General features: G+C 41.2%; 1 protein-coding gene across 1 annotated transcript in view; it reads right to left on the bottom strand.

Moving 5' to 3' along the window:
• DENND1B (DENN domain containing 1B) overlaps positions 1-8932 on the bottom strand; it is a 276366-nt gene extending 267434 nt beyond the window's left edge. Inside the window, exons 1-2 of the mRNA XM_065409672.1 lie at positions 8916-8932; positions 4673-4737 (exon numbers count right to left, since the gene is read on the bottom strand). Of these exons, the coding sequence (XP_065265744.1) occupies positions 4673-4737; positions 8916-8932 (82 nt within the window). The remainder of the gene's footprint in view (positions 1-4672; positions 4738-8915) is intronic.
• Positions 8933-19202: the final 10270 nt, after the last annotated feature.

Genomic DNA, 19202 nt, shown 5'->3' with positions numbered 1-19202 from the left:
GGGCCAGGCTGTTTGGGGAAGCACAGCCTTCCCTACCCAGCCCTCCATACAGTTTTGTAACCCCAATGTGGCCCTCGGGCCAAAAAATTTGCCCACCCTGCCCTAGTTGATGATAACACAGTTTTGACCACATTATGAGGGCATCAAACATTTCCCATTGGCTAGGCAGACCTAGATTTAACAGAGCTTTTACCTGTGGATGATCTACTAGAATTTATCTCAATCTGATAAATTTAACATTTAGTTTCAAATGCAATTATATACTGTAAAGTCCTTTATCACTTTTCTTAGTTATTGGGCAAAAGCAAGAGTGTTAGCCCTGCTGAAAGTGTAACATTCAATATATTCCAACTTGGCTAAGGCCTTTTTTCTGTGTCTGTATTCTTACACCATCAGTAAATACATTGTCCCCCTAATAAAATAAATACTAGAAGTATTTCCTGACAATGAAATGATGAAGGTTGAAACAAAGGTCCATAGTAAATCAAATACTGTTATTTTGAGTTTCTCAATTGTACAGTAGACCCTCAGAGTTTCGAACACCTCAAGAATGGAGGTTGTTAGTAACTCTTAACAAAACATTGTGGTGGTTCTTTCAAAAGTTTACAACTGACATTGACTTAATACAGCTTTGAAACTTTACTATGCAGAAGAAAAATGTTTTCCCTTTATTTTTTATTATTTACATTTAACACAGTACTGTACTGTATATGCTTTTGGGGGGGTGGAGGGGGGCGTCTCTGCTGCTGCCTGATTGCGTACTTCCGGTTTCAAATGAGGTGTGTGGTTGACTGGTCAGTTCGTAACTCTGAGGTTCTACTGTATTCATTGAATTAAGTTTTCAATTAATTAAAATAGCATGCATTTGGATTTTATTTATTTATTGGATTTTACTCTTGGCTATAGAAGCAATAATTTTAATCATTCAACTTCTCCTCAAAGCCACCCTCACAGCTTATTTAAATCCCATGACACTTTTTGTGCATTTGCTCAGCTATGATTGAAAAAAACACTTTCAAGGTTGTCAGGACTGTTTCCAAAAAAGATGTGTTATATTTTAGGGGTTATTTAAAAATGTTCAGCTGTCAAAACTCATCTTTGGAAAGTGCTAATTTTAAGTGTGAATTACTGTGTGTCACATCATAAACAAACTTGTACAGGTGTGCAGCATCCTATTTAAAAATACTAGCTTATTTATAGTCAGACACAGCAGGGCTGTGTTAGTTTTTACTTATTTGTTTGAACTGTAGCACAACACAGGGTGGTTAAACAAAATGCAGAAAATAACTAAAAGAGGAGCTCACTCTAGAACAAACTTGAAATGAAAACCTTAAAGATCTCTGGGTCACATTAAGGTCTTTCTCCCTCCTAACTCAACTTCTCCTGCTGCTCACTCATGCAGGGAGATCATAATTCTGTGCTTGTGATAGTTCCACAGCAACACTGATGACAGTGATGTCACAGATTCAACCCTGACTTCACTGCAGGATCAAGTACAAGAAGCAGATGGGATGCGAGAGAGAAAGTCCCTATTTAAACACAATTCTCTTTCATGAGAAAGAAAGGGGCACAAGCAAAGAAACTGGTGAATGGACGTTGTTTTGATATACGATATATTCAAAACATTATCATAGCATGAAAATCTGTTTAAAGGCAAGTCTTCCAATACAGGGTAATTGTAAAATTTGTTAGCCTTATAATAAATTGACCTGGAAAGCTCCCTGTTTAGTAAAACAAACCTGTGCTCAGTTTTTAAAGCTGTGTTAGAGAAATTACACATTCATCTCTTGTTACATGTACAATAATTCCTTAAATAAATTCAGTCTTAATACTCAGATGTATTTATTTGACACACTACTATTGTACTCTCAGTGCCACAGGCAAACACAATGACAGATCCCTGCCCCGAGGCATTTGTGATCTAAATTAGACTTAATACAAGAGACAATCTAATGTGATGCCCAGAGTATGGAAAGATGATAATTATAATATACAAGTGACACCCTAAGAATGGTGATGGGAACTGCACCTCAGCCACTAGACCTTTCACTTGTGACATTTCAGAAGGCTCAATTCTCTCTCCAGTCCTATTCAAGATCAACATGCAGCCACTAGGCGAACTGGTAAGAAAATAGAGACTTACGTGCCAGCAATACATAGATGACACAGCTCTACCTACACATCACCATATATGACCATAGCACTCAACATAAAATATCTCATCCAAGCACTGGACTCTGCTCATGGATTAAAAACAGCTGGCTGAAGTTCAACCCATGCAAGATAGAGGTGGGCAGAGGAAAACGCTCTGAAGAGTCTGCACCCAAGGTGCAGTCTTCTTTGGTGGAAGGCGCATACCTCATAATTCATCAGTTCAGCTGGGAGTTTTGGGGTGGTTCCTGGATTGCTCACTGATGATAAGCACTCACATAGCATCCACAAGTAATGCTTTCCAACATCTGTAGCTGTCTAGAAGACTCCATCCCATCATAGTAGATGGTGACCTAACCTCACTGATTCATATCTTTTTCATCTCCTATCTGGACTACAGCACTACAATATACCTGGGCATGAAGCCTTCAACACATAGGAAATTCCAGCTCGTACAGAACACTGTAGCACATCCTCACCTCACCACACCGTGAGCACAACAAACCTGTCCTCTGCTCTCTACAAAAGTTTCCCCATAAAATAGTGAGTCAAATTCAAAGTCTCTGTCTTTCGCTTCCAGGCATCAAGGGCCTGGTCCAAGCATATCTAAAAGACCACCACAACAGGTACAACAAAACTTTGGACCATATGGGTAAAGCTCATCTGTGCAAGGTACCAAGCTTTCTTACGGGCTGCTCTGAGACTGTGAAATTAACTCCCTCATGAACAATGGACCATCACACCTACCAAACCCTACCAAAAAGACCCCACTACATTGGACACACAATTCTCCCCCTGGGGACAGGATGAGAGGGAGACTGAACCACACATGTTGCTTAACGCACCACTTGTCAAATGCTCATATTCTATGGTGATGAGGATTTCTATATGGAATAGAAATCAAAATATATACTTGGTAAGTACCCATCCAGTTGCTTCCTTTTAAAAAATACATGTTAATGTGTGAAGATTTGGGAGTGAGGACAGGAATAGGAGAGTAACCAAAATATGTTTTGAGGAGTGCTTTGAGAAGATGAGAAGAGCAAAACAACCTGGCACACAGGGCCAGAAGTATACTCCATACAGGGCTCATGAGAAAAGGCACAGTCTCTTGTAGCAGAAGACAATCAAAGGAGTGTTAAGATGAACTGAAATAGCACATACAGTGAGAGCTGGGGAAGTGCCAAGAAACTAGTGTTGAGGTGTAAGCAGAAGCCAAGCCTTGTAGTCCTGAAGGTGAGTATAGGGAGTTTGAATGTGATGCAGAAGTGGAGTGTACACCAATGTAGGATTTGACCAGGCAGATATCACAGAGCTGTAGGTGAGGCAAACATTTCTGGTAACAGCACACTGGACAGACTTGAAGGATACGACATGAGAATCATGGTCAGAAATGAAGATGCTGTAGTAATCAAAGCAAGAGATGACAAGAGTATGGATCAAGGTTCTGGCAGTAGGAATAGAAAAGGGACAGATTTTAAAGATACCAGACAGGAAGCACCAGACGGATTGTCAGACTATATCTTGGAGAGAAAGAAACTGAATATGACATGAAAGTTGCAAGCCTCGGTGAAGGGGAAGATGAGTTGAAATGTGGCTGGACATCCAAAAAAAGATGTCAGATAGACAGTCACAAAGCAAAGACAGGCCATGGGAGACAGATCAGGTGTGGAGAGATAGATCAGGGTCTCATTATCATTCAGGATATGAGAATGGACAGTGGGTTACCAAGGGAGAGAGTATAGAGAAAGAGCAGGAGAACGGGAGATGACCAGAAAGTTGCCTCTATTGGAATTGCTAAAAGGAGCGGGACACACTGATGTCCTAGAAGATGTAAAACTAGTTATATGCCATTATTCTTGTTGAGTCTCTCATTAGAAATTCTAGTCAATTCTAGTCAGCACTTTAACTTCAACCTGAGAAGTCGCATGTTTTCCTACATGCAAATTGCAACCAAAAGACTTGCTCAGATAACTGACTAGGATTGTGATCTTGTTAGTACTCCTGCAGCACCATATCTCTTTCACCAGAGTGTTTATAGGAGTATGAAACTAATTGCTAATACCAATTCAAGTCAGCTCACAATGCCATTTGCCCTATTCCAAAATTGCTACAGTAAAAGTTATTTTCTGCTACTTAGGTATTTTTTTACTTCCAAAGAGACAAACGGAGAAATCAAAGTACTCGAGTCCCAGTTCTGAGACATACCACTAAAATGAAATGACTTATTAAATCTACGTTTTATGGACTGAAAGATTATAGGAATTAAAATGGTATAAGTATGTAACACAAACCACCATATCAACAATAAACTGCTGTAAATGCTTGCCCTTCTACCATCAGAATATTAATAACTGAAAAATGAATTAGAATAATAGCAATAAGCAGTAACAGAATTCCAAACTATCAACACTTCAAAGCATGAGGTGACAAAATAGAGGGTGTGTGGACTAAATAATCTAATAGGGTCTTTTCCATCCCTAGTTTCTATAAATAAATGCCAACAGTTGGAGTACATTACCTTCATTTTCAGAAGCCTGGCATTTTACCTTGAGTACCAAATCAAACGTACTTTCTGGATTTTCCCTGGAAATAAAAAACAAGACAATTGATTAGTCATACATATGTCACAAACCACATAGACTGATCTAGATTATCAAGCCTTCTCTACAGTGTCCATAATGTTATATCCTTTCCACTCCATTTGACACTATAAAATTAGAGAGAGAGAATCTCAATTATTTGGATGTTTTGTAAGATTTCAGAAGTCATATTTTCCTTCACATCCTGTAATATATTCACACACTTTTCAAAAAAGAATAGGCAACAGAAACAAGAATTGAGAATAATTATATGATTGTTAAAACAATCAAAATTCTGTGATTACACTGATAAATCGTAGTCCTATGTGTTTGAGAGCTCTTCAGTCCTTTCATTATGTCATTACCCCATTTTAAATAGTCGTGTTGAAGTAAATACAATTTTAAACTTGCTGACAGTTTGCTTTACAAAACTGAACTTTACAGATGGAAAAAATGCTGCTAATTTCTTTATTATCTATCAATTAGAAACCAGTATGTAGATTGGGCCTCTCTGATAGCCTTTTCCACTTCACCAGGTTGAACCACTTCTGTTTTTAAGGTATGAAGAGAGTGAACCAGGATTAGGCTTCCATCTTAATTCCTGCAAACTGAGCCATTAGCACATTTATCTTTTTAATATATTTGGTCACCAACTGAAACTTGACAGTCACCTTACTATCTCCTTCAGAAGTTACTGCCACTGGCATGTTTAAGGATTGAATCCCATACACAACAATTCAACCACTGAGAAAATATTAATCCAGTAATTATGAATTACATTTGCATTTGTTGGCTGATAGCTCATTACCCAACCCTAGCCTAAATTTAAATAATTATTTGAACAGAACAGCCACAAGTACCTATACAACATTCTCTGTCTGTGAATAAACTTGTACATTTCAGTAATTTCTTGATTTATTATGTTAGGTTCAGAAGCAACCCTTAATTTATTTTTACCATTCTGAGTTATTTAAATTCTCATTCTGATGAGCAATCTGCCATTTATATTAAAAGCAAATATTATAACCTCCACCATATCAATTATTTATCTAAGTAACCACATAAAGGGTCCAGGTTTGAACTCTTTTCTTGAGTAAAATGCCTATAGAAGTCAGCAGTTTTTCACAAGTAAGGAATTCAAGACTGGGCCCCAGGTTTCTAAAATGATGCATATAAAGCATATCACAGATTGATAATTCAATACAAGTTTTTAAAAAAAGTTTTAGAGGGATTTTGGACTAGAGCAGGGGCGGGCAAACTTTTTGGCCCGAGGGCCACATCGGGTTTCAGAAATTGTATGGAGGGCCAGTTAGGGGAGGCTGTGCCTCCCCAAACAGCCAGGTGTGGCCCGGCCCTGCCCCCTATCCGACCCCGACCCCTCCCCCCCCCCCCGCTTCTCGCCCACTGACACACACCCCTGGACTCCTGCCCCATCCCACGCACCCTGTTCCCTGACGGCCCACCCGGGACCCCTGCCCCATCCACACACACACCCCGCTCCCTGTCCCCTGTCAGCCCCCAGAACGGCTGCCCCTGACTGCCCCCCATCGCCCCATCCAACCCCTCCTCTCATTCCTGACTGCCCCCCCCGGGACCCCTGCCCCATCCAACCACCCCCTCTCCCTGTCCCCTGACTGCCCCCAGAACCCCTGCCCCTGACTGCCCCCCGCTCCCCCATCCAACCCTCCCTCTCCTTCCTGACTGCCCCCCCCGGGACCCCTGCCCCCATTCAAGCCCTGTTCCCCGCCCTCTGACCGCCCCACCTCCTAGCCACAACCCCGCCTCCTGACCACCACCACCCCAAACTCCCCTGCCCCCTTACCCCGCTGCCTGGAGTACCGGTGGCTGGTGGCGCTACAGCCGCGCTGTCTGGCTGGAGCCAGCCCCGCCACCGTGCAGCACAGAGCACCAGGTCAGGCCGGACTCTGCAGCTGCGCTGCCCCAGAAGCTCGCAGCCCCACCATCGAGAGCATTGCGCCGGTGGTGCAGTGAGCTGAGGCTGCAGGGGAGGGGGAAGAGCATGGGAGGTGCCGGGGGCAAGCCTCCAGGGCCAGGAGCTCAGGGTCCCGCGGGCCGGATGTGGCCCGCGGGTCGTAGTTTGCCCACCTCTGGACTAGAGGGAAACTTTCAGAGGTCACCAGTTACTTAATGTGTTTTCTATCATTTATTTTGTCACCAAGTATTGACAATATGCATTTATATTAAGACTGATATCAAATTTCTGAGCAACAATCACATATCTTTCCACATCATATTCCTTCCCTGCATCACTTTTTACATTATTCAATTGGAAAATCTTAAAGGAGGATCCTGAATGAGCTAGTTCTGCACTTTTTTTATTTTTTTGTCTAAGTTTTGCTCTCAGTTACACCAGTGTAAACCCAGACTACTTGAGATTTACAGGAGTGTAACAGAAAAGAAAATGATCCATTGTTTCTCCCCTCAGCTAGCAAGATCAGAATGAATCTAATTAGAGTTACACTCATTTAAATGAGGGCAAAACTGAGCTGTAAGAACCCAGCCTGTAGTGAGAAGAGTGGAATCCCTCTACCATGAAAGGGTTAAATGAAATTTAAACCTAGGTGTGTTTTTGCTCTTTTGGCACATTTTCCCCCTTCCTTAAAGGAGTGGAAAATCAGAATGCTGGATTTAACACATTCATTTCCATTAAAAAAGTGTCTCAAATACAGGATTGGGACTTCGGAGCTCAACTTCTTAACTGAATTTACAGTCAATAAGACAGAGTGTGAAAATGTGTTTCTTCCCTCAGTACACCACCACAAAGACTGCTTCCACAGAAAAGTTCTAGGTTTACTCTTCACCTCCCACATAGAAGGTGTTACTTATACTTAGAAGTGTCAAGAAATATGTCAAACTAGTGTGATATATGTCAGACTGACTTTCATTTCTATTATAATTATTAAATAGCAGATTCATCATAAATACAGATTACTGTCAGTTTACAAAATTCAGATTTAACCTCTCATCAATTACTGAATTAAGGAAATCAATGGGACTATTCACAATGGGCAAGTAGCTTCAAACCATCACAAAAAATTAACTTCACAAAAGTTACTTTTTCAATACATCTGGGTTACACTAAAATTCTCTCGAGGTAGAATTATTCTAACTTCTTGGAAAACCGTAATTTTCTTCAATAATCAAATAGAAAGATGATAGATTCCTTAGAAGAATGTTTATAAACAACCTCTGTTTTGATGTTACTAGTTTTACACACTATTTTTGTAGCTGTTTTTCAAAACCAAGACTCATTCATCTGTATTTTTCACAAATATGACAGTAAAGTAAAATAGCTGGAATATTTTTTAAAAATCACCATTTATTGGCAATAGATACAAAGAGACAATAAATAGGCAAAAAGTAGAAGTGCAAAAGTTTGTTCAGTATTGTTTTTGTAATCCACCTAACACCCAAACAAGTCATCGTGGACATTCTTCTGAGAAGTTTCGTAGGTACCAAACCTTAGGCTGGCACTGTCTTCTATGAAGACTAGTTATGTGTATGCTCCCAGAGACAGAAACAATGGCCTGTCAATTCTTCCACTTGTGGGGCAGACTCCTTCACTGGGATGAAGATTATTATAAGGCCCTGTGTACCTTTATCTCATCCTCTGATGATGAAGGATTTAGCAAGTGGGGCTCACTTTAAGGTGCACGTACAACAGTCTCTGATGATTGAAGGGGGGGGGGGCGTCATTTTGGCAGAGTGTGTGTTCTCCAGTCTCTCGCTGGGAATAGAGGACGCTAAAGCAAAGAGGGGTTTCTTTGGGGGAAGGAAGGGTGTGGGGTTGACAAGCTCTCCTTGTGGGGCGGGCTGTAGGATTCATGGCAGGGCGTCTCCACTGGGGGATGGAGAATTGGGTGGGGAGCCACCAGCTGTTCACTCTGAGGCTGCCAGTGTCATACCTGCGGGGAAAAGGGGATTTTGCCATGTGGACTCCCATGACAGCCCGGTGCAGTCCAGCTCCTGTCGTGCCCCGGGGCTCTGCTCAGCCGCCCCCTGTGCGTGCCCAGCGCATAGCCAGGCCCCTGCCCCACACCCCGCCAGGTTGGGGGAGGCTTTGAGGCCTAGTCCCTCCTCCAGCGCAGCCCCCAGAGCCGCCTCGGCCGCCCCCTCCGCCGAGCAGCCCCCGCGCCGCTCCCCCTGCCTGCCGGCACTCACTTGATCCTGCTGTCCATGGTCACATCTCTGGCCCCGGGCGGCCGGTCCGCGCCCCCGCGGGGAAACACCTCGCCCGGCCGGCAGGGAAAGGAGGGACGCGCCGGCCCCGGGGGAGGGGGAGGTTACAGCGGCTGCTGGCGGTGGCCCATGGCTGCTCCGCTCCCCCGGCTCGGGCCGTGAGCGCGGCGGGGAGCGGCGGCACCGCCTCCTCCCAGCCTCAGTTCCTGTTGCCGCGGCGCCGGCACCTTCTGGGAAGCAGGAAGCTCGGCGGTGGCCGGAGCAGCCGCCAGTGTCAGTGTCACCTGCGCCGGGCCAGGAGGTGGCTCTGCGGGGGTGGTCCTGCCGCAGGGGACAGGACTGAACTGCTCCGGGGACACACGCGGGGTGTCGGCTGCCCGGTCCGTGCACAGTGCGGCGCTCCCCGCACCGGCCCCAGGGCCTGCTGCAGCAACCTTTGCCCTACGGGCCCGGCCCCAAGCCAGCGCTGAATGCGCTCGGAGGCACAGGGCAGGGGCCCGGCTCCATTGCCTGACCCACGGTGCTGCTCCAAAAGCTCTGGCTAGGTGTGTCCCCCATGGGGGCTGTACAGTCCCAGTCCAGCACAGCCCTGCACGTTTCCTCTAAACACCCCGAGCGGTGCCTGAACTTCTCCTTTCATTATAATTAACGCTTCCCTAGTTTGGGGAGGGAGGAAAAAACCCCCAAACCGCCACTTTGCACTGTTCCTCAAGAAAGACAGGCAGACAGCTAAGGTTTTTTGTTTTTTTTCCCCCCACTTTATCTCCCCAAACCCCTCAAGCTGGGTTCTCAGGTTGTTACAGGTTTAAAGGAATGAAGTTCCAATTTACACACACCAAATGAAGAGGGAAAGGGAAATAAAATGTTGGGTCAGATATTCAAAATATCTCATTACTAAAGCACATTCGGGGGGTGGGGGGGGCGAAGGATTTTGCAAAGGGGGACTTTTTAGAAATGCCTTCATTAATCCAGAGTGAAGCAGAGGTGGCTGCTCTACTCTCTCCCAACCAGAAAGCTGGCTCCCTAAACCAAAGACTCATCCTGTAGGCTCCAATATATGCCTTCCTTTACTCACTGCAAATATTCCCATTGACTTTGATAAGAGTCTGGTGTCGATGCAATTCTTCATAGCGCACAATGTTAAACATGTATTGCGGTATTTGGTCTTTACAGTTTAGGAAGGTCCAGATCCTGCAAGCAGATCCAGAGGTCCGCTCACATGGTTCAGCTTTCAGGATATAGGCCTTCACACCAGGAAGAGCCCTCAGAGGAAAAGGACAACAGAAGCAGCATACACTAGAACCTAATCCTGCAAACTATTATGGATGCCAGTAGTCCCGTTGAACTCAATGCAGCTATTCACAAAGTTATTTCTGTGTATTTTCAAAATTAGGGCCTTCCTAGTTTCTAAGGGACAGATTCCTTTGACTTCAGATGGAGCAGCAAGCATGTAGGTGAAAACAGAATTTGAATCAGAGTCTTTTGTTGGGCTATATATAGCCCTTCCATAAACATGTGCAACTTGCATTTGCTTCCAGGGGAGATCTTATGCCAGAGATGAATTTGGTCTATTCTGTTTGCAAATAGTGCAATTATTTTGACAACAATCATGTCATCTCTACTTTATACCATCACAGATGCATATCAGATCTTTCTATTTCATATATTTAGACACTTTTACCTAATAGCTTTATTACCACTATGTATATGTTAGTTCTATAGTGGAAAAAGTAATGGTTTTAAGATTATTTTAAAATTATAATAATAATATATGGAGATATCCTATCTCCTAGAACTGGAAGGGACCTTGAAAGGTCATTGAGTCCAGTCCCCTGCTTTCACTAGCAGGAACAAGTACTGATTTTGCCCCAGATCCCTAAGTGGCCCCCCTCAAGGATTGAATTTACAATCCTAGGGTTTAGCAGGCCAATGCTCAAACCACTGAGCTATCCCTCCCCCCATTAAGAATTTTATTTTAGCCTATAATGCTGTTAGTTCAGCTTTGTTTTGTATTGTGTCTTAAACAAATTGTACCCCAAAATTCTTAACAAGTAATCCAAGGGAAGAAACTACAAAAGTAAATCACCAATTCTGCAAACACTTATACACAAATAACTTTATGGACTGTAGTAGTCCCATTGAGTTTGGAATGGGATAAAAACAAAAGCTGGCCCTAAGAATGCACCAAGTCCCATTCACCTTAGGTGGTCTGTGCAGCCAAATTCCCACCTATACCAAATTTCCTTCACCTCATAATATAATCGCAATGAAAAATGCAAAAAGCAGAAATTTTACAATACTGGGCCAAATAAAAAATGCCCTTAATTTCACTGCTCCCTCTGAAATTAATCATCATATCAGCACTTGGTGAGTGGAATACACTCAAGCCAATGATCTATTAAACACATAAAGCAGCACTCGTACATTACTGAAGTTGAAGAATCAAGCACTCAAAGAAGTCAGAAAATGATAAACAACAGTTTTCCTGCTGTAATATTAACTTGGCCATGTTGCACATCCTATTCACCATATGGTATATAAATTAATAATAAAACATATAGAATGTGCAACAAAACCAATTTGATGTTGAAGCAGAAACATTAGCTTTTGGATTTTCTTGACTTTTGAGTGCTTTCTTTCTCCAACTTGATGATGCATTAATTTGTGGGCGTAGTTTCAGAAGCACTGAGCATATGTAACTCCCACTCCCACTGAAGTCAATGGGAGCTGTGGGGAGTTCAGGATCTCTATAAACCCAGACCATCTTTAGTTTAAATGAAAAATAAATGAATTGATTATGTGGTAATTGAGGCTCCTAAGAGGAGCACTGAAACCTGCTACCCTTAACTGACCAACTACCTAAACTGGACTCCTCTTTGGGGATTGAATGGGGGAAGTCTTTCAAGTTCTGGCCACAAAATAAGCAGTAGGCTGTGCAGGTGCTCAAAAGGCCTCATTTGGAATTTGTGCACAGTACTAGTCACTTCATCTAAAAAAAATATCTTAGGAGACATTACTAGTCTCATTGGAAGTTTTGCTATTGATTTCACTGAGACTAGCATTTATTTCAATTTCTCTGTCACTATTCCAAGTTGTAAATGCAGTACAATTACAATATGACAGTTCCTATTCAAAATTCTCCAAAACAAGAACACAAGCATGACTTTCCTAATTAGGGTGCCCAGCCTATGATATTTACCTCAAGATAATATTAAAAAATAGATCCTTAATGGCCCATCCCCTAAACCAATATTAACCCTTAAAAGATTTGGCCTTTAGAGAAGAAAGGTAAAGACTCAGTCACTGATTCAATATAGATACATTTCTAGAATGCTGTGAAGATCACTCACCAGACATCAGTAAATAAATGTCTAAAGTACTTCAAATCATTCCATTCACCGTCAGCTGTCCTCAGGGTGTGCTTAATTGGGTAAACTGTTCTTCACATTTTTTTAATATTATGTATCCAATTATTTGGATTATTTCCTTTAATGGTAAAAAAATTAACTTTTGTTTTAGGGACAAATGTGAGTACCAAAGACATCTTGTAAGTGTGTGTGTTTGGCCCAATAAAAGTCTTACACACAAATTGCACTGTGCTATCATTAATGCTCAGGAATGCAACAAACTTAGCTGTCACTACTCATTTGATAATGCTGTGTCTCAACACCATGCATGTGCCACATGACAACTGTATTCTGCACAAACATGCACACACCTCTGTAAATAAGCAGGTAGACATCCATATTAATGAGTGAACTCCCAGGGAGAGGTCAGTACTAAGGTAGGAATGAAGATTTCCAGGCTTTCTAATTGATGTGCCCTACCAACTGGGCTAAAGAAACCAGCTCCACTTAAGCAGGTCAGCTGATATATTCACCTACAATTTATCACTTCATTAGTGAGTGCCAAGTATTTCAATACATCAGTTCAATATGGACATTTTTATCATTTACGTGATGTTTAGTGTGTGGGTAACTGTTGGATATCATTAAAGTACATGTCACACTTTAACGAATATAGTGAGCGCCATAGTGCCATCTCTGCGTACCTACATATGTGTCAATTTAAAAGCAAAATATTTTCTATATAAATCTGGTGACTATCCATTGTTTTGATTCTGAGAACATAAGTTTAAGCAGGTCTGCATTCCATATTAAATCCTGTTTGTTCTAAACTTAACATTGTGAAATTAATTGGGGAGATCGGAAGAACTTACATTAATGCCATATTCAGATTGCACGGTTTTAAAAGACAGGAAATTGAAATGTTAAAATATTTACAGCAATATTAACTTGGAACATAGTATTTTTAAGGAGTATTTTTCAAGCCTTATTTTTCTTCTAAATGGGTAATTTAGGGCCCAATTGTGAAATCCTCTGTGAATTACCAATGAGAGCAATAGGTTTACAATCTGGCCCTTAATGTATTAGTTTGTTAGATGTGCACCATAAGTTTCAGAAGATGTGTGACATGCCCAGGTAAATTATATTGTATAAGCCTTCAGGGGGCATATCCTGCCTTAATTTTTAAACTGCCATTTTAACATTACACTAGTGTTTTGCAATTAATTTCATTTTTTAAATGAAAGACAAAAAATGCATTCCCCATGCTTTCCAATTTCTATATTTAATTGTACTGTCATGTATAAAACAAGTTGGGAATAGTAGAAAAGCATTTGGAAGAATTTCTGCTTTTCACAAACATGGCAGCTCAAGGAACTGATAGTGGAATAAAGAACCTTTTACCTATTAGGCTTTGAATCCAGCCCAGCTCAGTAGCTACCACCAGTTCTTACTAGCTGTTGATTGTTCAGTGGAGTATGTGAAATAGATTGGTGATTATAGTCCAGTTCTTACTACATATGTCCATATCTCAACTGCCACCCTTGTTAGCATACTCTAAGAAATCAAAGAATGAGCAGAGAAACTCCCCCTGTTCACTCCCCACCCGAGATAGTTCCTCCATGCAAGGTTTGAGAGACATTGACAGCAATAGTGTGAAAGCATGCACTGCTCCTGCCCATATGCAGCGATTATTAGGAAAAACTTTTCAGTCCACCAGACATTTTTCTTTGTAATACTAATTTCCTTTTAAAACATAGGGGACAGCTTATGAATCCCTTCTTCATGTTGGTAGTAATTTACTATGTGCATAGTCTGAATGGAGGACAGGTATTCATCCAAGTCATTTGTAAACAAAAGATTCTTAACAGGTTGAATCCAGTGATGCTGAATGAATTCAGTTTTTCTGTTTAGATTGAGGAATCATATTTCTAAATGATAGCAAAGCCCAGAAATGTATTCTGCATTTTAAGTTTACCGGACTAATCTGGTTGTCAGTAAAACTATGATGAAGCAAAGATTTCTTTGTCAATTTTGAGAAAAGCTTTATTCAGTCAGCAAGAGAACAATTTTTACTAACAGCAGTGTGAAATTCTTGAGGTTATTGTTCACTAAAGTGTCCTTGCTGTGGTGAAGCCGAAAGGTCATAAAATTAGGAACTGATCTGTATTAAAATAAGGATGTGCTTAGGACTTGCAAATCATTTTGGAAATTGTCTTGGTATGTCTAACCAAAATACAGCACTAGCTTTGTAACTACAGTTTTTAGGGGATGGTTCAGTGTGAATTACAGTCTTCCATTAAGGTGTCAGTACATAAAGGGACTGTTTACGGGTGGAAGTTATATATGGAAATTAGCTGCACAACGCAAACCTGTTTCTCAGCTCTACACAGGGAGTTTTCATTTTACAAATATAAAGGGAGTTGCCATTGCCATTACATGTATTTGCATACCAAAGGCTTACAAGCATCTCAGGTGTCTGTTTTTATCTGAGCATCCTGATGCTCACAGTACTTACCCTCTCAACTCTAGTTGACACATAATTGAGTGGGGTCCAGCGTTCTGACCTGGTCCAATAACATACAAAGATCTTAGGCCAATAACTGGCTCCATTTGGCTTCTTGGTCATTATACCACCAGTACTTCCCCAATCACATTGCTCTGCTAATCAATCCCAACATTTCTCCCTTTCTACAGAAAGCTGCCTTTATATAAGACAAAATCTATTAACCAGTGTTTTTTCTACAACCTAAAAAAATGTACCATTATGCATTTGCCTTAACCCCTAATGCAAATAAAAAGTACAATAAGTATTTCTATATTTTTGTTGTAATAACTGCTTGGTATGCACTAGGATCTCAAGATGTTCTTAAAACAAAATGCAGGGTTTTGCACTCTTCTTTACTCTAAGATAGTAGGGCAATCTACCCAGTTACCTTTGTGTGATTGTTTTGGCTCAATGCATATGTTTGCCACCATTTAACTCTCTATTGAGCCTGACACTGCAAGATGCTGAGCAGCTTTTGAGAGATGTGGAGCTGCTCTGTAATAATTTGAATACTGTATGTTGACACAGTTATTGGAATGTTTACTGTATGGCTAGATCGGTTTAGTTCACTGGTTCTCAAACTTTTTTTTTCGCAGACCACTTGAAAATTGCTGAGGGTCTCGGTGGACCACTTAATGATCTTTCCAAATGTTGTTTGTACCATTAGCTAACTATTGTAAAGTGCTTTGGATAAAAGCGCTATATAAAAAAACCTTAATAATAATTAACGTTTTTTGTTCTACAAATAAAAGCACACAACCCATATTTTAATATCAGTAGTCTTACCTTTCTAATGCGATGGATGTGCCCTCTCTCCCCCGCCGCGGCAGCCCCCAAGCTGTGGCTGGGAAGGAGGAGGGTCTCTCTCTGGCAGCTTCAGCCCTGGAGCTGGGGAAAGTCACCTCTTTCTCTGGCTGCCGCAGCCCTGCACATCCCAAATTCCCCCCACCCTGTCTTCTCACCCCACTGCCCCCTCCAACCTACTCCCTATTCCCCCCCAAGGCCACCACCTCACCTTACATGTGTGTCTTCTCCAGGGTCCAGGCACCTAATTAGGTGGGTGGCCCTTCATTCTCTTGTGTGCGGCCTCCCAGGCGCGCACCTTAGAGGAAACTATCCACGGACTGCCTGAATGGAGCTCGCAGACCACTGGTGGTCTGCGGACCACAGTTTGAGAACCTCTGGTTTAGTTTAATAACTGGCTGTAAGGAAAACAGGCAGGAATTAATCAATAGGTCAAGTTAAGCCACTCCTCAGTAAACACTTCAGGGTTGTTAAGAGACACTGCCCAAACCATTACCTGTTAATATTTTACACCCTGGCTCCAGCCATCTTACAGAATTGATTTGGACAAGCAAGGAAAAACCCCAGGAACTGATAAGAACAAAGGAGCCCTGACTGGATTGAAAGGGACTCTCTATAGAGGGGAGGCTGTTATTGGGGGTGTTAGGTAAAATGGACAGGTGTGTGCACGGTTTGTTGGTTTAAACTCCCTCCCATTCTTTCTTCTTCTTCTCTTTCTTATGCTCTCTTCCTACTGTAAAAATAAATGATACTTTGGTTTAAGAAGGCTATCTGGTCAGCCCAGTAGTCAGAGACTCCTGGAAGAGAAGAACCCAGTTGGACCTGCTGGGTAAGCATAGTTGATAAAGGTACTGTAGCCCAGGGCCTAGTCTAAGAGTGGGTGAATCACAGGGTGCCACCTCAGGAGAGGTAAAGACAAAAGTCTGACACCTGAGGGGCTGCGCTCAAAGAGGGGATGGAGGTGCATGTAGATTAGCAACCAAGACATGAAATACCCTCAGCACCCATTGATGGTGGAAACTAAGGGTACTCAGTACCTCTCAAGAGCGGCTTAATACATTGCAGCAGTATCAGGTCCCTATTGTCCTTAGGGACGTGCATAGAAATTTAAGGAAAGTCATCATTCCTGTGTACAGTTTTGTTTTGCTCAGGACTCTCAATCTCTTACTTTGCTCTTCAATAGGAAATGGTCAGGAAGTTGGTTCTTCAGCAACACAGTGCCCTCTAGCATTATTCTGAGTCACTGGTTCAGTTCTAAATCTGAGGATGTAGTGTTACCTACAAACTCACTAGCACCACTTCTTACAACAGCTAGTTGATTCTTGGGTGTCCCCTATCCAAATACTGGCATTAGCAAAGGTGAGAGTTCTGATGGGATGTGTTAAAATATAATAATCTGGTTTCGCTCCATCTTTGAGTATCAATATTTTATTTCTCTTGCAACCTCAGAGAATTTCTGGTCACCGTGTATGTTAACATGTAATTACAGTGTTTTGGTTTTTGTGGGTTTTTTTTTAAAAAATGGTCCTCCAAGGACATGTTCTTTCAGCTTTAACATCTCCTAGGTCCATTTTATGTCAACCATTAAAAGTGATGCCTTGTTCCCAGCACCTTTGTTACACACCTAACAAAGCAACAATAACACCGATTTCAAAAGCAATGTAAAAAGTGTACTACTATTAAGCTCTTCATGGCCTGTTCTTGTCTTAGCTGGCATTGCTTACTAACATTGTGTTTTTACATATTCATCACATTGGACCTGTTCCAGAGGATACAAACTACTTAGTTCAGTTAACCCAAAGTTTGCCATGTCAAAATGTTTTCACTGTATTAATAGTTATTGCTGGCACCAATATTTAAATGTATCTGCTATTGAAACATTATATCTTGATCCATTTTAATCATTTGTTCTGCTTCGTCTCTTAAGGTACAAAGTGTTTTGCACATGTCATTTCCCTCCCTCCCCCCCCCCACGAATAATACACAGTAAGCTTGGCAACTGGAGAAGTCCAGGGAATAGTTTCACAAAATAAAATATTAATTTACTTTTCCACAGAACATATGTTTGCCATTACCATACTCATAAGATGTAACCCATAGGAAAGTCCTTAAAATATGTATTTTGAAAAAACAATCAGAAGCTTCCCTTTGCAGGACTCTTCCTTCAATATATAAGGTTGGGATCAGAATGGGACCAATTCTATAATCCAGTGTAGATAGTAAAAATAGGTTTAGAATAAACAATTACTTTATCTCCTTCTGTTAGCAAAACAAATGGATGTTGCAAAGTACTTGCTGTGTGAATAAAGCATATTTTGATTTGACCAAGACTTTAATAAGATATCCCAGTTTAGTTTGACACCCTATTTATAGTGGTCTTCTGATGTGATACAATGTATTTGCCCAGTCTGGTAGTTTGAAATGCATATTACAATTGTAAATGTTGTACAATGTTCCCTTATTAACCTATTCAGTATGACGGAGCTATTTTTGTAGCAGACATGGTTAAAGATGTTTGTAATATTCTAATCATAGTATGTGTAAACTGACCCAAATGTTTCATGATTCCCCCATTGGTATCTTTGCAAGGCTGTCTCCATTAACCTGCTGTTAATTAAGTTAAATTTCTTACGTGGTCTCCTGAACTTGAAACACCAGTAGCCTTATTTTGCCCTGCATGGTCTGGAACACAAGCAGAGTCCAAGAGAAATAATTTGCTGAAGCACCAGCAAACTCTATTCTTCATGTTTCCAACTGTTTGCTGATCTATAACCTGTTTAACAAGTCACCCAACAACATTTTCAACAAATATAGCCATTATGTTTTGACACAGCAAGTCTCCTTTAGTCACTTATTTACACAATAGCAGGATCCAATCAGCCACTGCTACTAAATATACAAAAGATGTAGTTTGTCTTTCTTCAACTTCACTTTTTTTCCTTTAAACATCACTCAGGTCCATTCACTCATCGAAACAAAACAATCAGCATGACTCACTTTTAACTGATACAGCCAGTTAGCATCTCCCAAGTCCACCCACTTGTATTCTGTTCCATACAGAATCCTTATAGCTCAAATTAACCCATCAATCTCTGCAATACAGTGTTCTACTACAAATTCTCTACCATTCTTTTCTTAAACTAATCCTCAGTTTATACAACTGCCTCTTACAATAAAAGCAGGCAGGTTAACCAGGGAACCAAGTATTAGTCAGACAGCTTGTTATTTTTGTTTCATTGTCTCTGGAGAATTACTCTCCTGCTATAGTGTGTGTTTAGTAGTAACAACTATGCTGAAGTTTGGAAAACAGTTTCAGTTATAAACACCCTCTATTCACTTGCATTGGATTTTAGTAGTTCTCCATTTGGGATGAAATTTTGACAGCTTCATCTTTGAAAAAAAAGATTTGTGTGTGTGTATATATGAGAAAATCCTTTTAGCCATTTTAAGTTGTGTATGTTTATTTAAAACAAAAACCAAAACCACCATTTTCCCTAATGTAAAACAATCATTGGCAGAATCCCCTCCTTCTTGTTCCATAAATTAACATCACAAGAGAGCTGAACTTTGAAA

The sequence above is a fragment of the Emys orbicularis genome, chromosome 8 (genome assembly GCF_028017835.1).
Source record: "Emys orbicularis isolate rEmyOrb1 chromosome 8, rEmyOrb1.hap1, whole genome shotgun sequence".
NCBI classification, from domain to species: domain Eukaryota; kingdom Metazoa; phylum Chordata; order Testudines; family Emydidae; genus Emys; species Emys orbicularis.
This window is presented reverse-complemented; position numbering and strand designations above follow the sequence as displayed.